The 23,656-nt window shown below is 44.5% G+C and overlaps 1 protein-coding gene across 4 annotated transcripts in view; it reads left to right on the forward strand.

Moving 5' to 3' along the window:
• Positions 1–15,000, forward strand: part of LOC144132529 (cytochrome P450 2U1-like) — a 44,752-nt gene extending 29,752 nt beyond the window's left edge. For 3 of the 4 annotated variants that reach the window (XM_077665009.1, XM_077665006.1, XM_077665008.1), the window contains 4 exons: positions 1,643–1,758; positions 6,287–6,545; positions 11,415–11,605; positions 14,804–15,000. In XM_077665009.1, coding sequence (XP_077521135.1) covers positions 1,643–1,758; positions 6,287–6,545; positions 11,415–11,605; positions 14,804–14,994 — 757 coding nt within the window. In that variant the 3' untranslated portion in view covers positions 14,995–15,000. Of the gene's footprint in view, positions 1–1,642; positions 1,759–6,286; positions 6,546–11,414; positions 11,606–14,803 lie in introns of those variants that run through there. The other variant, XM_077665010.1, reaches the window with a different exon arrangement.
• The last annotated feature ends 8,656 nt before the right edge of the window (positions 15,001–23,656 follow it).

The following is a 23,656-nucleotide window of genomic DNA, read 5'->3' on the forward strand; positions in this document are numbered from 1 at the left end:
ATTAGAGAGCAAAACAAAGAGAAAGAGGCTCGCACATTGCATGAAACGTGATCAGAGCAGAGCAACAAAAATGACCTAAAACCAGACTTCGCTTGCGCGCAGAAAATAAATAGGTGAAATACACAAGACTTTTCAACAGTAACAATGCTGTTCAGACACAAAAATGGACTGTATTTAATTGGTAAGCTAAGATTGTGTCAGAGCGTCAGTGCACAGAAGTTTAAGGATTTAACATGTCATTTTGCATTAAGTAGCGCCTGGGTATTGCACCAAAATGTTTGATAGAAACCCTAAAATTATGATCACCCGAAAAATTATTTAGGGCGGTAGGTGCTTGATCATTTTCTGTTTCCCGTAGTTGGTACGAGTCCTAGGGACGAGTTTCCTATGGGCTCGGAGGCTATACTGTGATTAGAAATTTCCTGGAATAGTATTATACAGCCGGTTTTTGTAGATGTGTTGGAACAAACGATAAAAATATACTTGATCTACTTTAAGCAAACAGTGTTCTTAAGACAGTTCTCGAAACCCCATACTCGATTCTTTTTGTGAGAAAGGTTGTTAGAGGAAGCTAGGGACTGAGGAATTGATGTGAGAACTACTGCCTGCCATAGTCCTCGCTCAGAGTAGAGGTGATGATGTCAAGGTTTGCGAATTGCCAACGAATAGTGTAAGCAGCCAAGATTTAGCTGCTTACCGCACGCTGTTCGAGCCTTTGTCGATGCTGTTGCTCCAAAATACAAGTTAATGTCCGCTTAGAAGAAAGAAATCAGAAAGTTCCACCACCCACATGTCTTACATATATCAAATCAATAAAGTCAGGCACAGTTCAAGAAAGCAAAACTAGCTGTACAACGGAGCACAGTATCGGCATTGCATACGTGACTACCTTCGCTCATGCTGATAGAAAGAACGAATTTAGAATCCTTTTCACAATCACTGATCTACCGCAGCGGAAAATCTAAGCGAATTTTAAGCTATGATATTGCAACAAATGTACAAAAATAGTTACAAAAAAAGAGTTGAAGTGAAGGTGTTAAACAAAAGATGACGCCAAAACGAGAGATAGCTGCAAAAGTCAAACAGAAAATGAGTCGAAATCAGAACTGCTATCTTATGCGCCTTCCCAGCCTAGAGTGCGGGCCTGGCGTCGTTTGTATTTACGAGATTTGTTTTGCAGTACTGCGAAGCTTTGCATTTTTTATTCTTGTGACATTTACTTTTATTTGTAATGCGTTTTCTGCCTGTTTTTTTTTTCCATTCAGTGCATGTGATTTAAAGTTTTGTACTTAAATAGCGTGTGTATTTCCCCACCTTGAAATGTGAGATGAAATTTTAAGTTATCTATTTGACAAATCATATTTATCAGTTGCACTCGGTTACATTTATACGAGGCCTAACTTGAAAAGTGGAGCGTTATGCAAGGAAACTTGATATGAAAGGTTCATTTATAAGGCTAAAAAACGTGCAAAGTTGTGAACACAATGCCCCCCTCCCACCCCCCCCCCCCCACTAAGCGTATTTAAGGCTAAATATTTGACAATGGTTATAATGCTAAGCTCTTCATACTAAAAAGCTTGCTTTATGAACGAAAAACAGGATATGTGTATGAAGTGTTTCCAACTATATATTTCTCTTAAAGGAAGCAAAATCAAAAGTTTCTAACCGAAAGAAGCAGGGAATCAGAGGAAAACTTCATCCAAGCTTACATGAAGAAGATTGACGAAGCCAACCACGATCCAAGGGCAGTGTTTCAGTGTAAGTTTTTTCTAGCGATAATATGCGTTGAAAACCAGCGTCATAGCATTTCCTAAGCGCTGATTTTTGTACGTGCAACTGTGTGCAATGACTATGTGGACGGGAACCTCTTCGCATTTTTCGCCTTCACACGGCTCTCTCATATAGCGTAATCTCCGGTATTTGTGAAAGCTTAAAGTGGACTGGAGATGTTTGGCAAAGGCGGTGCGTCAGAGTGAGCAAGATGGCCGAAGTACTAGCCACTAGAAACCAACCTGCAAGCGTGGTCCGCAACGTGTCTCTGGGTTAAATGTGAACATATCGCAGGTTTTGTTCGAATGTTTTGAGGCTATGTAAAGTTTGTCCAAGGGATGCTGTGCCAATGATGCCCCAGCTATTCAGGAGAATCACTGCGAATCCGCCAAATGAACGTATGCTTATTTATATCACGGTATATATCTATGTACCCCGCGTGCCAAATGCAGATTATACTACAGAAAAGGCGCCCATTAAGACCTAATACTTTGCACATTTTCTTAAGGGAGAAGAAATCAGTTCTGAAAGTGAAGGAACCACTTTGTTTTGGTCGTATATCAACTGGGTATAATTCTTCAATAACTGTCCTAGGGTTTGTGCCCTTCCCACAAATTACAAAGACACTATCGAGTTTTTCATAAGTGTATTCACGCCATTCTGTATTATTGTCTAGATCCTCAGCGAGGAATTATAATTCAAGCACCGGAGCACCGTTTTCGCCAAAACAAACAAGACCGCATGATTTGCTCCATACTCGTGTAGCGGAGCATTTTCGGCATCCACCAAGGGATAAAGAACTTTTATGGCGAGAAAAACAGTCGCCTTCAATTTTCAAGGCCGTTTGTTTTCCTTTATGGGTGCCCTGAGGTCTCCAGTTCAAAAATCAGGAGGAAACCAGGCACCCTGGTCACTTTTCACCAATGTGTCACAATGAAGTTCAGTGCCATTCCCAATTTTTAATATTCTAAGGAGCTAATCGCCAACATTTACCCCCAATTTTCCAAACACAACTATCAGAATGTTTGGTTTATACATGCGGTGAAAGGCACCAAACAAGTTGCGACAATTCTCTTGATTCCCTGAATCCTCCGTCCAGCTGGCCGAAGCTCCACCACGGCCCTTGTTCGCCTTGTTTATGTATTGGCAATAACACCATCCGGCCGTTTTTCTACCGCGGTTCGCTTTTTAACTCCTTCTTTAATAATTCTTATTGCCTGCTTCTCAAAAATACAATAAATATGCTTAAAAAATCCTTTCCTTTGCATGAGAACGGTCTCAGAGCAGTTTGCGCAGACACTTTCTAGCCTGTTAAATGTGCCTTTTTACATCTTTATCTTGCAAGACCTACAGAGCCGTTGATCGTTTTATTACTTGAGAATTTTTTTTAGTCCACAGGCGCTGAGAGCCCCATTTTCAGATTTCGCCGATGTTTGTCCGGAGCTCTTGGCATGAGCCTGTGCACCGGATTGTGGGCAACCGGTCAGCAGACTTCACAGCCAACTATGGAACGCAATTTATACCAAAAAACTCTATGGCTGCAAGTAGGCTTCGAACCCGCGGCGGTGCGAAGATATCAGCTTCGCTGGTCACTGCAATAGTGCACTACGTCATCGCCTCAGCCGAACATTGCATGTGTTTAACTGCCACTCCGTCGCGCTGTGCTTGGTATGTCGTTGTCTTCACTAACTTCCATCCGTGCTCATGCGATCCAGAACATACCGCTATCGCATTGCCACCTTGAAGTGAACGTCGAACCGAAACGAAAACTGAAGCGAAAACCCAAGTGCGAGCGCATATAATTCGCATTTGGCATCATTGTAAGAGAGCTTGATATAGACCCTCTCAATACTACGCTCATTGCAAGGAAGGTAGACAAGGGTCTGATGTTTCCTTGTCGAGTACCCTTTTCAAAAATCAGCCGGCTATATTGTGGACGCGAGGTCTTAATGCTGCTGTGGTACTTTATTGAGTTCGATTAGTAAACAACTTTTAAGCAATGAAGGTTGAAAAAATCGATATCTAGTCTTTCAAGGCTTTAAAATTTTCCATCTCATGGACATATGTGCTTACCTGGTTGTATGCTGCCGGCACGCCCGAGGTGTCAGTCGTTGCGGGTTGACGGTCGTATGTTTTGAAGCACAATGGCACGCGCTGAAATGGGAGCGATTAGTTGAGGCTGCCTGAGGAACAGTTAGGACTGCAGCCTCGATGTTGGGGCATGATCTGAGCGCATATTCCTACTACAGCCAGTATTCACGCTGGTCCCATTGGTCCAGTAATGTACTCCACCCCCCCCCCCCCCCCTCCTCGCCCTCTTGCTGTTCAATCTCGAGAGGAAGCTCGGCTATATCGGCTGATAGAGCCTGACACAATCCCCTCGCCTCAAACACAACATACCCCTCACCGCGCTGACACCAATGTAACTTACAGCTTTGCAAAGGCCCCCGACATTGTCGGATCGTCTGGGAATGTGCTAGCAGCCACCAGTCCGCCCTTCAGACATCCCTTAATTTCCTCGTTTGAGCGCTGGCTGCTCGTGCGCTCGCTATGATGTTCACAGAGCGAACTAGCAAGATCTCTCGGGTAGTCGAGTGAGATAATACACACAAATTGAAGGCTATCAACTTTAGCAAGAAAAAATAAATCATCAGCAGCAATTTCACATATATTCTTAGCAGCCTTGCCGCAACCACATGAGCGACGTCGGCTCTCCTTATGTGCAAAAATTGAGTTTTATTTGGAACGTGGTCGCTAAGTACGCTATTTTGAATCAGGTTAGTTTTAATCGAAATGAAGTGTTGTTGTTCCATTTATCTTCTTTGTCATTTTTATTTACCTCCAATTCCTGTCTAACGCCTAAATTCCTCTGGAGCAGAAAACAACGCGTGCTACCAAACAATAAACATTGATTAAGTGTTGTTCCTTTATGTGCTCCTCTTTTGACTTTAAGTACAAGCCCAATAAAAAGCGTTGTTTTCAATTTAGCCATGTGTGAAACAATTTTGTCTATGACATTGCTATTTAAGGAGGTGAAAATCATTGATTATGGGGGACAACTCAGACCTATTATATTGTTACGAGAAATTCCAAGAAGAACCTCCGGAGTAGGCACGTAAAACTGCGGCGGTTGATGATGATGATGATGGCCTCTGGCTGCGGTTCCTAAGTGGTCCGAGCGCCCGAGCGAGAGAGAACCATCTTCTTTGTCTACAAATGCAGGTGTTTCTGCTTTTTCTACAGTGGCACGTATCAATATTGTGCACAGGCATTTGCGCTTCAATAATTATTATTTTAGCTGCGAAACAGTAGGGGAGCACGCATTCAACTATGTTAAGCTCGTGTTTTAATTCTTGTGGGTATCCTCGCGTTTTTGCACTGCCACTTCATGCGGTGCACAATCTATTGCACACACTTCTTGCACTGTTATCTCAAGACAGGGCAAGATGTCACTTCTGTAAACCCGGTTGTTCAGCATCATTGTAGGAGCTTTGAACACAGCATATCATAGCGTTCTGTGCGCCTTTATTAAAAGTGATCAGCCTTGTGCTACATGGTATGTTGACACCTCAGGCCCCTTGAAGTTTTCGCAGAGGCAGCCAAAGCCATTCAGTGCAATTTACGCTGCGACAGTTGTTCCAGAATTATCGTGACAAAGTGCGAAAAAGTTCTCGCTATCATTTACGAATTACACTTTCTGATTATATATGTTTATTTGCACGTTTCGAAAGTCCCCCTGAAGCTTACATTTAACAAGTTAGAATAAAAAAGGTAAATTACAATGGACCGTAATTTGAAAAATTTTGTAAAACAAAATAATTTAGCATTTTTCAAACCTTGTTTACTACTATCTTCAACAATCTACATATATGGAGCAAACCGCCAAACATAGCTGCGCAAAACGAATAAGTCTAGGAAGAGGTGTAGTAGAGCTATTTAATTCTTGCTATTTTTTATAGGGAGGAAAAATAACACGGGTTAGAATACGCAGCTAGAAAAATTGGCCGTGGCTCAAATCGGCTGAGCCAAGTTATGCAGAGTGGACGTTCGATAAAGCATGGTTAAACACGGTTTGGCTTTGGCGCAGCAGCGGTGCAGCTTAGGCGGCGATCGGTGCCCATTATTCAGCTAGAGCGAATCATGTGGTTGGTCACGTGACCCAACTGGTGAGAGGGAGCGGTCGGAACGAGCGGTGACAGCTGCATCAAGGCACCTGGTATGACGTCAGAGCCAAACATGTGGCGAGCTTCCAGTTAGAGGTAAAATCCAAGCGTCATTTTACCTTCAGCTTCGCATGCGAGAAGTGGAGATCTCGCTCCAAAATAATGAACGAACATAAGATTTCTCTTTACTGATTGTCAATAACTTCGCGAAAATATTGATGCACTTTAAAACGTAGATCAGAAAACAGAGATGCAGACTGAGCGCCATATAGACTTACTCTTGGACATCGAAGAGAGTCAGTGAATTCTTTATCACGTGATTTCTCGACAGTTGTGTTTTTCTCTTCATGCAGACCGATTTCTGGTGGGAAACATAACGGCCTTCATCCTGGCAGGAACATTCAACACGACGATAACACTCCTGTTTCACTTGTTGAATTTCGCCGCCCATCGAGACACAATTCAGGCCCATGTGCAAAAAGAGATCGACGAGGTTATCGGTTCGCGGAGGCTGCCGACGTGGCAAGACCGGAAGGACATGCCCTTCACACTCGCCTGCGTGTGGGAGATGAATCGATGGCAGACGGCAGCTCCTCTCGGACTGCCAAGGGTGTGAGTGTCTTTTGCTCCTGGCTTTACTAATGACATCAGAGAGAGCGCTGCGAGAAGAAAAACATCACATAACGCTGCAAGGGTCCATGACTGCAGAAGAGCCAAAGTGGGCGGGCTTGACTGCTCCATTTTGAATGAAGAAATGTTGGCTGCCAAGATAAAAAACGAAAGGTAACATAGCAAATCGGCTGCCTTGGGAATAGATTAACGATAATCGTGGTCCTAAATTTCGCATCCAGATTGAATAAGTAGAAAGTGCTTTCGAGTAGGATATTTTTTTTTTGCTTCATCTAGAATTTCCTCACAGACTACCAGAAAGAAGATAAACATGGGGTGCAAGATGAGCGTTCTGTTTCCTGCAATTTCAAAAAATTGCGACCCGTTATTCAACGCTCTATCAAGAGTTAAGCACCATGCAGCATAACAAAATTATCGCAAAGATTGCAGTTTATCATGTGGTCATGAGCAGGTGTCAGTATGAAATGCACTACAGGATACGGTTAGCAAAATTTAGTTAGCTCATAAAGCGTTCCAGCCGAGCTCATTAAATGGGCCTCAACCAGATCTCTTGCCTTCCTGAAGGTCCTCCGAATTCAGCCGAACGTTTTCTTCGAGGTGAGCAGTGCACTCTGTCACGCTCGCTGCTCCGGTGGCTCGACGAGCCTCAGCCATCATCCACTTCTTGTTGAGCTGTAGTGTTTTGATGAACAGTAGCGATATTTATGAGCGTTAACACGAAAGCGCCCGTAACGTCGTACAGGCAGCACTACCTGGTGTCTCGCGAGTGATTTTCATGACTTTGGCTCTTGTACCAGTGGATGCACGCCCAGACGGCGTTTCCGCGCCGTCTTCTAGCGTACTGTCGGCAAGTCACTGCGACAATTGTTAACAAAGCTGCGGAAAAGGGAAGGCTGCTTTTGCACTTTCGTATGAATGTCGAGAGAGATAATTTGATGGCTTTTTCAAGCCGCGGATTTAATGAACCTTTAGAGCTACAGACCTGAAATGCTGGACGCACTCCTATATGGAGGAGTGGAGTCAACACGATATTCCGGTCGCGTGAGAGCAACCATTTGCGGCACAACGTCGACAATTCTACACGTAACTATTCAAACTTTTTTTATAAACGCTAGATTTGCTTTGCGCTGGCAACTGTAATTGGCATTTTTGCAGCCCCTTCCTGTGAGAACGGTAAGGGCATTGCGCTCGCAGGAAAAATGATTGCTTTTCAAAACCAAGAAAGAGAGATGGACGTCACGACGCTGCATGGTGCTGTAACTTATTTCTTTTCTCATAGAGTGAAAAGCTTAACTGAAAGACACTGAAGCTCATCTGTCGTGGAGGAAGCAGCTTGGGATGATACAAAGGAAACAATTTAGCATATACACGTATATCTCTTTGAGGACTGCCGTGCAGAAAAAAGAACAGAAAAGAGGCTTCGTTATGACATTCATGATGGAAGCCAATAGTCACCGAAAGCAAGGAGCGTAGGGAATGTGTTTTCGTTTACAATGCAAGGTATTCCATGCGATGAGCTCCGAAATGTTTGTCTAGCGTTAGGTAAAATGTTTTTAATCATTCATGTTATTTTAGTCAAATCGATGGTTCCAAATATAGAGCCAAAATTTTCTACATTTTCGCTAGCGTATACGGCATAATTCCTGTTACGAAGCAATGAAGGCATGAGGAGTTTTTCAGCCTTTCTCAAGAAGTGTATCGAAAATTAAACGCGAAGCTTGACTGTTAGAGAATGATCCTTCCCAAGCATGCGTTACACGCCGCGCTCCTGTTTTCCGTCTTATTTTGTGTGTTGTCGCCGCGGGTTTTTTGAGTGCGAAGGCAGCAGACTACACTGCAGGACTAATCAACACAAGACTAGGTGTCTGGGAGTCTGGCCGTATGCTTAACAGCTGTAACCGCCCGAGTGCCATGTTATTACGCCACTCACAGCGCAATCATGGCGGCGCTATCTGTAATCAGCGAAACGCTGTTCCATGTTAACGGTCATGAATGCTGTGAGTGTAGGTTCTCTTCTGGATATTTTCCGATATTAACTTCTTCTTGTGTGGTATATTTCTCCTATAAGATTTGATAAGTGCAAGCAAAGTGCCTTTTTTGCATATGGCAAGTTTCACCAGTTTTTTTTTTTTTTTGAAAGAAACTTTTGTGACCGAAAATCATAAGTGTTTAGTTCAGTTGCAAAAAACTATCTGACCTCAAATTTCGAGCTTGTAGTCTTAATGACATTCTTTTGAACCGCCAGAAGAATTTTCTGTGACTAAGTTCTAAAACAATTTCGCACTTTTAGCGCGCGCAAAGAGTGTCAAGTTTAGTTGCTATTATTAGGTTTTTGTTCGAAAAGATAGAAGCATGTTTCGTGCTACGGCTTTTTGGTTAGCCTGAGGTAGCCGGAATCTCCGCCGCCTGAGAGAAGTTGACCAGCGTCGAGACTACTTTATTGACCGAGGAGCACAGGAAGTCAGAAGATAAGCAAAGTCAAATAAACAACAGATAGTGAAGCACAAAGATGGTAGCAAGATGATTACGCAGACAATAGCTTTGAAAACAAAGGGTCAGAAAATAATAGCACAACGAAAAATTTCGCTGTGAGCTTATACAAATTTTGTGCAACGAGAGTTCTATTTAAAAACATAGGTGGCTAATACTTTTCGGCATTTTCTATTTCTGTGTCTTTTTTATATAATCGTGTGGTACTGTACGAAAGATAACTTATACATACATGTAATGAGCAGTCGTGATATTAGAAAAATGACCAGCAGCAAATGTGTCTTAAATATAGTTTTGAAGGGTCAAACTTTCAAAAATGATAGTGTGATTTCTTTCTAACGGTTTTAGTTGAACGGAACGGACCAGACTCCCTTAACAAAATTTAGAAGAGGGTGCCTCCATTGGTTAATCAGAAAAGTGTAACAGAACATGGCCTGGGATATAGAAAAAGGATAGTCTTTAGCCCTGTCTATTCAATTCTTTATAAAGTTTTCTTCATCTGTAGCAGTGAAAAAGCACACATCGCGTATTAGAATCAGTAGTTTTCCAATGAACAAATACAAGACTCTGAATTGCCATAGACGAACTCTAAATCGTGGACATGCAAAAAAGTTTTTTAAATTTCTGAAGCGTTGTTGTTTTGGCTGAAAAATATAATATAATTTCTGTTGTGGCGTTACAACAAGAAATTTCGCATCGGTTGCCGTAAACATACTGAAGGCACTAAATTTGTTATCGTCGCCCCATTCTGCCGCTCCCTATTACAGTGTGACCTGACGTCTCAACAAAATTATTTCGGGCGCGAATAAAGAACACGCAAAAAAGAAATCTAGAAACTAATAACAAGCGCATACTGTGATTTATTCTAAGTTGTTTTACTTTGTTACTCTCATCATTGGCTCCACGATCTAATACGCACTGGAGCGCTTCAGGGCGAATAAACTCATTTTGGCCGATTCGGCTCTCCACGAACGAATTTCAGCGTTGCTTAATTTTTTTTAAACGTTTCATTTCTATATCTATAGAATTTTTCGAAACCAGCGTGCCTAGTTAACACCTGCTCTATTTCTTCATACACATCCTATTTTTCCGAACAAATTCATGCAAGATGTTTGAGATCTGTCCTATCCAGACAGTTTGCATCTATCAGAGTTGTTAAAACGTGACATTAAAGACGCGGGCCACAGCAAAAAAAAACACACAAACTACGTTTCATCTCCCATATGGGAACCTTGTTCACAGTAAAAAAACGAGAAGCGGGTGTACGAGCTTATGTATGCTTGAAAAGGGGGCGCAGGGAGCGTGCGTAAGCAGTTGTCAGATTTCCGCAGTTTCGGTTCAAGGTGTGACAGGTCGTTTGTATAATCAAATATTCCAGAGTTGTTCCGGGTACCAGTGTCTAAGGGTAGCCAGATTAGGAAATGTTCTGTTTTTAAGCGCATGCAACGCTTTCTCTGTTATTAGTTAGGGTCGAGGGTATTCTACTCTGCTTAGCCCATAGTGCTGAGTAATTTATTTGTAGCTTACTAGCCTGTCCCTGCTCAGAGGATACTGATGGTCAAAGCCTATCCGGAAGCTAAGACCGCTGGCTAGCTCGTAGGCTTGCTCATTTCCTTCGTGCTGGGGGTGGGCTGGTATTCATAACAGCATGTTTTTTCCGTCATCCTGACATATTATTCGTCATCCTTTTTGCTTGCGGACAGAACAGATTACTTTTGGGAGACTACTGCTCAGCTCAAACCTTGAGATACAGCCAAGAAGCATTCGACTAGCCGATGACACCGCCTTAGTCCATGCACTCCAGACTACCGTCTAGGCTTTAGGCTCACCGCTTATGCTACGTCTTAAAGTTTTTATACCACCATTACATGGTGATAAAGGCACACTTCAATAGCCCAGAAATGAGAACAACAAAAAAAGCGATAGATCTTTAAAACTGCTCACTAAAATTATGTTACGCCACAACCGTGAAAGGAGACAACTACCATCAAAGAGTATTTAAACCGTTACCCGTGGTGGTTTAATGATGCACAAGAATGGAGATTATTACATGTAACCACTTAAGCGTTAGGCGCTCCTCTCCCCCCCAAAAAACTATTGCTTACAGCTGTAGATTCAAAACACGTTTGCAAACACTGCTTGTACCTTCAGACTAAAAAAAATTGTTAATATTATGGCTGTCTTGAACACATACTGAAACAATTCAAAACTAAATTTTACAAAACTTGCTTTTTTAGGTCTTGACACAGGCATTTACGTGCCATTTGCGATCAGGGATGTATTCGAATATGGCAGCAAGCAATCCATTATCTCCTAGTTATCTCATAACTGTGTGATACCATGCTCTGTTTATATTTATAGAGCAGTCGATGACATCGTGGTGGATGGAGTGTTCATACCAAAACATACTGTGGTTCTATTTAATATCTGGGCTGTACACAATGATCCAGCATCCTGGGAAGAACCGCATTTGTTCAAACCAAGCCGATTTCTGAATGAAGACGGGTCAATCATAGATCAAAAACCTCCAGAACTGATACCTTTTTCACTTGGTGAGTGGTTTGTTTTGTCGCTATTACTTCTAGCATGGCAATCAGTTCGGCGCTGCTTGCTATAACTAAAATGATAGTAAAAGAGACTACAATAATAAAATACTTGCGAAATAGATACCGTATTGAGGGAAAGAGGTCACTTATTCCATACAATATAGTATTAAGCATAGGAGGGCTCATTTTACCTTTATGCAAAAAAAAATCTTATCTGCATGTCTGGTTTGTGAAGGTGCACTTCAGAGCTTATGGCCAGGGTGGCTATAACTGAGTAAAATCTTAATGCCGCGTGAATAAGGACCAAAATATTATAAAATTATTCCCCGGAAACTAGCGCCACACATGAGCAGGCTGTCATTCAGTGCGCATATGGGGAAAGTTGGAAAGGAATACAGTTATAAACTGACGTGTTCAATTTGGAAAAATTTAACCCACACCGTTATGTCTAGACATATCGAGACACCCCTCTACGTATCAGTTAGGAGGGAACACGCAACAGAAAACTCAAACCAATAAAATACACTTTTTGGGCTCTGTCTTCAGATGCCTTCAATACCTTTTTCCTCTCAATGTCGTGATACTGAGGCGCTAGTTCAAAGAGGCCTCCTGCAATCATAGGGAACGTTCACAACCTATGATTTCATCTTAACTCTCGAACGTTTCCGCTCGGATCCCAGGCTCTCTGTGATGCCGACGCCAGTGGACTATTAGACGCATATGAGCCAACTTTACAGGACGTTGTGTCCTTTTGGTTCCTCCTCCTCCTCCTCCTCCTCCTCCTCCTCCTCCTCCTCCTCCTCCTCCTCCTCCTCCTCCTCCTCCTCATTTCTGCGTGAATACAGGCCACTGCTTCCGCGCAAGAACTACGTAGCCAGATCCAGCACCCTGTTTAAAACGGTTTTTTGGTGCATCCAGTAGGAATTATGGCCGGAGTTTTGAAAGGTATCTATGAGCGTCAGAAGAAAGCATGAATTCCTAGTTTGTCGAAACTTTCGCTAAGCACGCTGAGGCTCACAACTTCCTTGGTCGCTTCGTGCTGTCAGTTCACAAGTGGTTCAATGTTTTCCTACGAATTCTTAGCATGAGAAGCGGAAGTAGAGAGGGGAAGGTCCCTTGTCACTGGCCGGAGTCTAATCTTCAGTGAAATTATAAAAAAGTGACCATCCGGTCGTGCGAGTCAGTCTAGAAACTGTTGGGGAGTTTACCTCCTCTCACTGCGTTTTATCAGTGCTGCTGTTCCGTATAGACGACTGCTGCGGAAGGCGGACCATCAGCGATTTATAGATGGCACAAGCGACTTCTGTCCGAAAGGTTACGATTTGTTTGTAAAAACACAATAAATAGAAAACAATAAATAAATAAATAAATAAATAAATAAATAAATAAATAAATAAATAAATAAATAAATAAATAAATAAATAAATAAATAAATAAAACTAATGAAGTTGTTTGTAAAACACAGTAAAGAAGACGCAACGTCTCTAGTGCCATTTTTCGCGCTGCTTATTTTGCAACAGTTTTTCCTTGCCTCTTTCATGGTGATACAGCTCATATATAGTTAGACCATTTATCTTTCCTAGAGTTGCCGAGGTAATATGCGGTACACTCAGCGTCTGCCTAATCATTGGGAGTCAAGACAGTTACAACGGATCTGATAATTGAAAAATGGCATCTAGTATTGAATCCGTCAGCGCGAGGATAATGTTGTTTGAGAAATTGAAACACTAAATGGAAGCACGAAACAGAAGGTGTATTTTGTTTCTTCTGTGATATTTCGTTTTTATATCAATTTCTGGCAAATGCGTTGCTATTATGAACCTTGTTAGCTGTATTTTTGTTGCGCCTTGCTTTCAGTATGCCGGCTTTTCCTTTTGTTTGCGCTATATGTATGAAGTTGTTTGAAAAGGTCGAGAGTAAATTTTTTGCACTGAAGTTTGATGCTAGCCTATATTAGCTCCAAGTCATCGCTGACATGAGCGCATCGGCAAGCAAACTGTTGGTTAATGGCTAAGACAAGATGTGACGCGCTGTGCAAAGCCATAGAAAAACTGAAAATATATTTTGAGTCAAAAATACCTTCCGATCTCTCATGTGTGAACGCAGACAGGTTTATGTTACAGAGAAGGCGTCAGTTCTTTACATGTAATACGACTAGGTTATTAGCACTACGACTTGCCTGTATACCAAGCACTAAAAATCACGCTTGTTGAGAAAAGAGCATACACACCGTGAAATTAAGATCCTGTACTTCTCGCACTTTCCGAATATGTGGCAGGGAGCACTGTGATCTTGCTTGGTTGGTGGTTATCTACATTTCTATCAGATATCTTTAAGACATACTCCTTATAATTTAGACTTTCATTTGCATGCATATTTGCTGAGGCTGTTTATTCCTGGGTTGAAGCATTACCGAAGTAATAAACCGATCGTCGTGCAGTCAATAGAAGCAGTACAAATAACACTTTCTCTAACACGTGGGTGCAAACCGTAGCAAGATATCAACATCATCGTCAGCCTGACTACACCCAGTGCGCGGAAAAAGCCTCTCCCATGTCTCTCCAATTTACCCGGTTCTATACCAGCTGCGCACTCCCTATCCCATCAAACTTCCTAATCTCATCAGCCCACCTTACCTACTGCCACCCCCTGCTACGCATGTCTTCTCGTGTAATCCACTCCGTTACGATTAAGGACCAGCGGTTGACCTGGCTTTGCACTACATGCTCTGCCCAAGCCTCTTTTCCTATTGATTTCGACTACGATGCCATTAACACACGTTTCTTCTCATACCCACTCTTCCCGCTTCCAGTCTCTTAATGTTACACGTAACATTTTTCCTTGCATGGCTCGGTGCGTTGTCCTTCACTTAAGGCGAACCCTTTTCGTTAGCCTACACGTTTGTGCCCCGTAGGTGAGTACAGGTAAGACACAGCTGTACAAAAGCAGGATATATGTAGGCCCATTTATGTGCGTCCGCAGTACTGCTTGAGTTAGACCATTCGTATGATTGCTTTTGTTGTCATAGCCCTTCACTGCTCCGCAAACAAGTGTTTTAGCGAACTATAGCTACTAAACGAGTCAGTTTTTGAAACTAAACGCCTCTACGGTGAGGAGCTCGCGCCGCAGTTTTTTCATGCATGCATTCGAAGTATTTTCAATTCTGTCCTGTTTTGCAACTTGCTCCTTCGGCACACCTTGCAGGTCGTAGATCATGCCCCGGAGAAATGTTCGCCTCGATAGAAATCTTCCTGCTCATAACACTATTGCTGCAGCGGTATGACGTGGTTCTGGATCAGCCCTTGAAAGGCGACCTGAGTGACCCCAATGCAGCTTTCGCTCTACTGGGGCAAACGAAGCTCCGTTTTATGCCCCGAAATGTTAATAAAGCGTGAATATTTTGTTGTGTTCGGTGGTTCAATTTTCTCATCACTGCTCGCAGCGGTGACACAAAGCATCGGAAGCATACGTGCTGATCCCAAGGTCGCCGTTTCGAACCCGGATCCTGTCGGTGTTTTTCGATTGAGGCAAGAGGGAAAAACGCCCCTGTCAATTTCGACGTGTGCGGAAGTTAGACCCCACCTGTGGCCTAAAGTAATTTGGAGCCCTCCACCACGGCGTTTCTGACGGCAGTGTGTTGCTTCGGGACGTTAAAACTCAGAGCTTACAACTTCTCTTTGATATCGCCATCTAAAGAATACAAACACATGAGGCCCATATAAGTGCTATTGTTGGCTTTGGCTTGATTTTAAACTGACACAGACATATAAAAATATCAGTGGTGATTAGAGCGCGATCTCGGGTCACTGATCTGAGAATGAATGTGGGGAGAGTATGGGCGTGGCGAAAGAGACAATGCGGAGAAGAGGTAATTCTCGATTTTTAAGGCAGAAGCAATGGACTCAAGAGGGCGAGAGTCACCAAAGGCGAGAGCGAGCCTTCTGGGGATATGAATTTGAAGAACTTGCTGGGACATGGTAGCCGTTAGGCTGGACGGCCTGCTGAATTGCAGGTTACATGGAGGTGGTTTTGCCTTTTTCTGGACGCAATACAAAGTGTGGTTGGGAGAACGTAAATCGAAACTTTCATCGTAACATGTGGTGTCAGAACAAAAAACTATTTAAATTATGCCTCGGCGAAACTGGCCCCGAAAATCTGTGGGCGCTGCGAAGGGCATCAGGCGCGCCAGTGTGGCTGCCTCATAGTCGTGGCCAGCTTGAGTGTTCACTGGACGAGTCATCGTAGCCGCGGCTCTCGCAAAGACATGGACACTTCATGTCACTACTCACAACGGAGCACTTTGGCATGCTACAAAGGTCGGCGATGCGGTCGACGCCGACAACTGCGGAACATTTGAGAACTAGATAAGAGCTTACGCACTAAATGTATAATGAATCAAAAGCAGGAGGACTATAATGCCCAAACGTTGTTTAAATGCATTCCTAAATAAATGAGAACTACTATGGCTCTGCCTATAATAATAAAAAGGAACATAGATCTATGCAGCAAATAAGTGTGTACATTCTTTGATTGGAATGTTTCGCAGTGCGCTGGAAAGAAATCTCCGCAAGTCTATAGCACCTCACTATTATATCTCCAATGAAGAGAAGTCGCCATCTTCAGCTTCGAATGCTTTGTCCTAGGGATGACTTCGGGAATCATCACGAGGAATTGGACTGGAAATAGCGTGCTAGATGACTACAGTGTTTCTTTTTCAAGTTTTTACCTGCTAGCATAGACATCTAGTTTCTATTGTTGGTGCAGTTGTAGAAATGATTTTTCTTTTTCTCAAAGTGAAAAAGTGGTTAGCAGCAAGTTTTCTCTGACAATAGGCGGCAGTGATTTGCATCCGCCATTTTCTCCTTTGTGCAGTCTTGTTTGGCGTGTACTATTCGCCGGTCAGCGCTTCGCTCCGAAGCGCGCTAATATTGCGAAGCCAGCGCGTCATGCTCCGCTTACTCTTGAAGGGAGGGTGCATTCATCGGGTACATCTAAAAGCAGCTGTTATGAATGCCTCTAGATGACACACTTAGCTGTGCTAGTTCTGAAGCAGGCCCCTACATTCTTAGAACACTTTAATATAGCTTCTTGCAGATTTGAAGTGATTGCAAAAAATATTTCCGATTCTAGCCTTTCAGGCGCACTTTTGTTTGCATCGAAAGCAGTTATTCTTCCGCCTGAGTTGTGCATTCAGGCCTCAAGAAAGCAAAATTTTTAATTTTCAGGAGCGAAATACCAGCGAATATTTTTTACAAATATTCCAAAATTTTCGCAAAGCGCGTCTAATTGATAGAAATAGCAACATCAAAATGCCAGGGCTTGTCAGTCAAACACCTGATAGATCGTGAAATCAAGCTGTGTAATACCCATACACAATTAGCTCGAACTTGAGAAACACAAAATGATGTTACCACCTGACAAAATGTGTATGCATGAAAGTGTTGGATGTCATACTACCTTGCTCATTATTTTGCGCAGCAATAGTTACGGCGTTCGCTATACAGGAAAAAAAAATTGCCTTTTATTCGGCGCGAGGGCTGCTGAATTTGCCTGAAGCGAACCGTTCACTTCTTAGTGCAGCATAATCTTATAAAAGCTGTGAGATCGCTTTGTACACCTTAGGCCTCAAAGCATCTAAATAAACAAGAACGATGAACATGCGTTTGAATGCTCCCGGTGTCATGTGGTGGTGATGGTATGCAACAAATAGGGGCTTTTTTGATTCATGTAATGAATAGTGTGAGTGCTTTGCGCGAACTTTCACCTCTTTCATCTGTATATCCCCATCATCATCATCGTCGCTTGCCTGGGCTCCGGGGAGCGCACGCTGTGTGCCCGGCTGTTCCCGAATAAAAGACGCCTGTGCAAGCGGTGGCTCACAAGTGGTGGAGGTGCCTGCCTGCGCAAAGTCACAACTCCATACACCGGTTCGCCTCTCCGTGGAGCCAATGGCACGCTCATCCACCCCACTGACCAATGCACTGTGCGTGTTTTCATCCCTAACCAGCGCTATCATATTGAATTCGTTATCCTCCCATCCTGCGTTCATCCGCTAATCCTGGGGTGGGACTTTTTGTCGTCTTCTGCCCTCATCTCTTGCAACGACCGCCTCATCCACATAGCAGATCCAGACTTGGCACCCTGGTCTGACGGTTCGCCACCACGTGTGGTCGCTGCTGTCGACTTCGCCCTGCCCCCTGGCCGTGAACAGCTCATCCTTGCAACTTTAGACTTCGCTTTTGACGGCGATGCCTTAGTCATGCCTTCGTCACGCTGGACCTCCCAAGGCATCGCTCTTGCCTCTTGCCTCACATCTTTCGTCCGTGGTTGCGCGGTCATCACGGCGCTGAACACTACCAGCCAGTCCATGTTACTACCTAAAGGCGCTACTATTGGTCTCCTGTTTCAGGGTAAACCTGTCCCTCTCGACACCGACCCGATTTCATGTGCTGTGCTACCAGCTGATACTCCCGCTCCGTGTTCTTCCTTTGCGCTCGCAGCCGCCATCAGTGCTGACCTTACGTCTGAGCAGTCGACGGCCTTACTAGAAGTTCTTATGACCCACCAGAACTCCTTTGATGTGTGCACGTCCGCTTTAGGCCAGACTTCTGGAACGTTTCATCGCATAGAGACGGACGGCTCAGCTATTGTACGGCGCCGTCCGTACCGCGTTTCCGCATCTGAGCGCAAGATCATTGAGGACCATGTTGCAGACATGCTTTCGCGCCACATTATTCGACCGTCTACAAGCTCTTGGTCATCTCCTGTCGTTCTCGTCCGTAAAAAAGATGGCTCAATTCGTTTCTGCGTGGATTACCGTGCCCTTAACAAGATAACCCATAAAGATGTCTACCCGCTCCCTCGCATCGACGACGCGTTGGACTGCCTCCAATGCGCTGAGTACTTTTCAAGCCTCGACCTCCGCTCGGGCTATTGGCAAATCCCCATGCACGAATCATACAAGGAGAAGACCGCATTTGTTACCCCGGAGGGTCTTTACGAATTCAATGTGATGCCTTTCGAACTGTGCAATGCCCCGGCCACATTTCAGCGCATGATTGACACCGTGCTACGGGACATGAAATGGAAGACCTGCCTTTGCTATCTGGACGACATTTTCATCTTTTCGTCCGACTTCTCCCAGCACTTGCACCGTCTCAACGCAGTTCTCACGTGCCTTGCGAAAGCCGGCCTTCAATTAAATACCAAAAAGTGCCATTTTGCCAGCAAAAGCATCAAAGTACTCGGCCTCATTGTTAGTAAGGCCAGAATCCGACCTGATCCTGAAAAAATTGCCACTGTCATCAATTTTTCTCGCCCCCAGCGCCTGAAAGAACTACGCAGCTTCCTGGGCTTAGCGTCCTACTTCCGCCGTTTCATATGTAATTTTGTATCCATAGCGTCCCCCCTCCATAAACTATTGACTTCTAAGACGCTTTATCTGTGGTCCACTGAATGCGAAGAGGCCTTCCAAGTCCTCAAGCAGGCGCTCACTTCAACGCCTGTGCTTCGCCATTTTGATGAGGCAGCCCCCACCATTCTCCATACCGACGCCAGTGGACAAGGCCTTGGCGCTGTTTTCTTACAACGCAACGATGCCAATCAAGAGCAGGTTGTAGCGTACGCCAGCCGTTCTCTTACTACAGCGGAGCGTAACTACTCCATAACAGAGCAAGAGTGTCTCGCCGTTGTTTGGGCAATCCGGAAATTTCGCCCCTACTTGTACGGCCGTCACTTCACCATTGTCACCGATCATCACGCGCTCTGTTTGGTGTCGACACTGAAGAACTTGTCCAGCCGTTTGGGTCGCTGGGTGCTACGTCTTCAGGAGTACTCCTTCACTATTACCTACAAATCCGAGAGAAAACACCTCGACGCTGACGCCCTGTCTCGATGCCCGTTGCCTGACTCCCGGACTCACGCTGCGGCCGCCTCAACAACGTGCCCTTCACCTCAGGCGTCCGACCTCCCTCTGGATTGTGTACCCATTGTTGTTGCACCATTCGACGTCCACGCCGATTTTCCCTCCCATCAGCTGGCTGATCCATACTACCGCACTATCATCGATCGTCTCCGAGGCCAATCAGCGGCACCAAACCGTCGCTCGCGCCGCCAGCTTCGCCAGTTCAGATTTCAGCACGGCACACTCTACCGCTACACCAACCACCCTACGGGTCATCGGTGGGTTCCCGTTGGGCCTCGCTCCCTTCGTCTTCAAGTTTTGCAGGCTTACCGCGACGACGCCTCTGCCGGTCATTTGGGTCACCTGAAGACGTATGATTGTATCAAGAGCCGATACTTCTGGCCTGGGCTCTCTACTAGCGTCGCCAAATACATATCCTCCTTTGCGTCTTGCCAGCGTCGCAAGCGGTCAACATCCGTTCATGCCGGCCTCCTACAGCCTCTTCCTTGCCCATCCGTGCCTTTCGACACCGTCGCCATCGACTTGTTTGGTCCCTTTCCCCTTACGCCAGCTGGCCACCGTTGGGTTGTCACCGCCATTGACCACCTGACGCGGTATGCTGAAACAGCCCCGCTTCACTCCGGTGCCGCTTCTGAAGTCGCCGACTTTTTCTTGCATGCGATAGTGTTGCGCCATGGTGCTCCTCGTGTCCTAATCAGCAGCCGTGGGAAGACATTTTTGTCCCATGTGCTTGAAGAGGTCCTCCGCGCCACCAACACTGTCCACAAGACATGTTCTAGCTACCATCCTCAAACCAATGGTCTCATCGAGCGCTTTCACCGTACCTTGTCTTACATGATATCTATGTACATTCGGCCTGACCATAAGAACTGGGACAACATTTTGCCCTTTGTCACCTTTGCCTACAATTCCGCAGTTCAACGCACCACTGGCTACAGCCCTTTCTTCTTGGTTTATGACCGTGTTCCATCCTCATTGTTCGATACCGCCTTCTTTTCTGCTCCTGCATCTCCGTCTGCGTCTCTCGGCGAAGAGTTCGCTTCTCGGATGGCATATTGTTGCCACCTCGGACGCGTCAACACTGAAGCCACTCAGCAAGACCGCAAACACCGCCTTGACCTGCACCACCGTACGGTCTCCTTCCGACCCGGAGATAAGGTCCTCCTGTGGAGACCCGTCCGCACGCCTGGACTGTGCGCAAAGTTTCTCCAGCGCTTGTTCGGACCTTATCTTGTCGTCCAGCAAACATCTCCGGTCAACTACGCCGTTGTTCCCTCGCACCCCGTCATCGACCGCCGTCGCCGCTCTCAAGAAGTGGTTCATGTATCGCGGATGAAACTATACACCCGTCGCCCCTCTTCTATTTAATTCGCGGCCAGGATGGCCACTTTCCTGCCGGGGAACTATTTGTGTGAGCGCTTTGCGCGAACTTTCACCTCTTTCATCTGTATATCCCCATCATCATCATCGTCGCTTGCCTGGGCTCCGGGGAGCGCGGGCTGTGTACCCGGCTGTTCCCGAATAAAAGACGCCTGTGCAAGCGGTGGCTCACAATAGCTATAGACCTGCGGAACTTCACGCATTTCAATCCAGCCTTCTAGTTAAGGAAACTTTCCGCCGCGGTGGCTCAGCGGTTATGGCGCTCGGCTGCAGATCCGACAGACGCGGGTTCGATCCCGGCCGCGGCTGTCGAAGTTTCTTTGGAGGCGAACTTCTAGAGTCGCGTGTACTGTGCGGTTTCAGTGGACATTAAGGAACCCCATAAGGTTGAAATTTCCGGACCCTTTCACTAACGCGTTCCTGGTAGCCTGAGTCGCTTTTGGGTTTAAATCTTCTTAAATAAAACCTTTTTAATTTTTGTGGCGCAGCAATTCCGATCAGGAGTGTGCGTGCATGTGTGCCGGCTCAATTCTATCCTCCGAAGATTCAAGCGAGGTATTTTGGACTACTTCTCCAAAATATATTTCATTATCTCTTCTGCATTTAAACTTAGAGAAGGTATAACTTGCCTCTACGATCTTCAGTCGCTCATACTTTGTAAGTGTCCGAGGCCCCTCCGACTGTAATGAGCTTGTTCTAGTGTCACGCCAGAAACGTCTGCAGCATAACGTGTTCCTTGTAGGAGGCATTAACTAACATTTCAAGTAAAAGTGCACATCTCGTAGTGTCGTGAATTTGTTTGCACCACTTAATACAACGATCCAGGGGCAACATCCTTTTGTGCACAAAATATGCGCGAGATCAAGAAACCATTAATGAAAGGAGAATTATACATAAAAGCAGAAGACGCGAGCTTTAATTTGCGTTACCAAACTGGAGCCATAAGGCTCAGCCTAATTAAGATCATCTAAATTTCCGCGCACACAAATCACGAACACAAATCACACAAATCACAGGCTTGCAGTCAAATCGAAGTTACAGCTGTCCATGTAGTTTGATGGAGAGTATAAACTTTTCTTTTTTTTCCGAAATTTCTCTTTACATTTGTTGATGTGAGCTCCAGGCGGCCAGCTAGCTCTTAAGCATTTCTTTGTTTGTTTGATTTAGCCGAAAGAGCACGGCCGTGCTGCTAATGCAGTAAATAAACTAGATGCTTGCCCTGCTAGCCCATGCCCCGTTACTCTTTTTTTTAGGTTTGTTAGAAATATATATAAAGTGAGCGGCACTAAGCGTTTTATTCACTTTTACTCGCTGGAGGTGAATCAGCCCATATCTGAATATTCTGCCTGAATACTTGGACGTCGAATTACAGACGGCCTCAGAAAACTACCGAGTCTATTCACTTTGCACTGCTCTCTGAGCAACAGATTTCCGACTCCGACGAGCAAGCGTGTGATTTTAGTCGTTGAACATCGACACAGTAGCACCGCCCTCCGTCACCACGACATGGGCGCACTTTGGATCCGGCCCCGTGTGAAAGATCATAAACCAGTGATAAGCTGTCTTAGCTTACCGACAGAAAATTAACGCAACGACCTTCCATAAAAGAAACGCGCTGACATGGCTGAGAAATATATTTAGATGCTATTCCTGTCCAGGCAATATGTGACACTATGGTGGAGACGGCCTCGATGAAACTGCATGTGCACTTTAGCCTCCATTTAGCTTTCTTCTGTTCCTCGGGAGGGCCTCCAGTTTGCTCCTCTTGACACCTGTGTGCGTGTGTCATATAAAGCCTGCACATGCTTAACACTGAGCACAACGACACTCCTTGCCGATGATGAATGCGTCACTGCACCAATCACCGAGGTGCTGCTAGACCGTGAAGTTTCATTGGCCAGCACCTCCACAAACACTACACGGCTGCAGGATGATTGCTTATCAAAAATTGGTGCTGCATAATTGCTGAGCAATTCAGGGAATTTTAATGAGAAGAGTTGAAGATAACAGTAAATTTTGAGTACCACAGTAATCTGAAATTCGCTGATTCAAATTAAAATTAATTTTTTGTCCATTAGGACACAATAAAAGCGAGTTCTACACTGTTTGGACACGTAGCCGTAGGCTAGTTATGGGTTCGAAAATTGAAATTCTATAATGCAGACACTTCGTCACATGCACAATTAAAACTTAGAACAGCGCAGAGAGGGATATATATATATATATATATATATATATATATATATATATATATATATATATATATATATATATATATATATATATATATATATATATATATATATATATATATATATATATATATATATATAATGGAAATGACCAAAAAAAGCCTAACAAGCGACAGTCGCTTCAATTAAAAAATCTCGTGCATGCTAAATTACAATAACAAATCGGATGCGAACAGCAGATAGATGTCCTTTCGCATTTTTAATGCATGCGCTGAAAGAGTTTCGTAGTTGTAAGTGCAAAAGCTTGAGCGTATTTTATTTCTTGTGGAAGAATATTCCATATATGAACACCAATGGAAGAGAGCCGTTGCACTCTAAATACGTTGTGCGTGGGCGGCAGATTAAAGGAGCCTAATTCTACATTTCTAGTAGTACGCGATGATGTATGGAAGAGGGGAGAATGAAAGAGCTGGTTGTTTCTTACGCTAATGTTTACGGCAGTTGCTGTGCTTAGGAGGCGTAGTGAATCGAAGGGCAATATCCGTAGGTCGTGGAACAATG

This window comes from Amblyomma americanum, chromosome 5 (assembly GCF_052857255.1).
Source record: "Amblyomma americanum isolate KBUSLIRL-KWMA chromosome 5, ASM5285725v1, whole genome shotgun sequence".
Taxonomy (NCBI): Eukaryota; Metazoa; Arthropoda; class Arachnida; order Ixodida; family Ixodidae; genus Amblyomma; species Amblyomma americanum.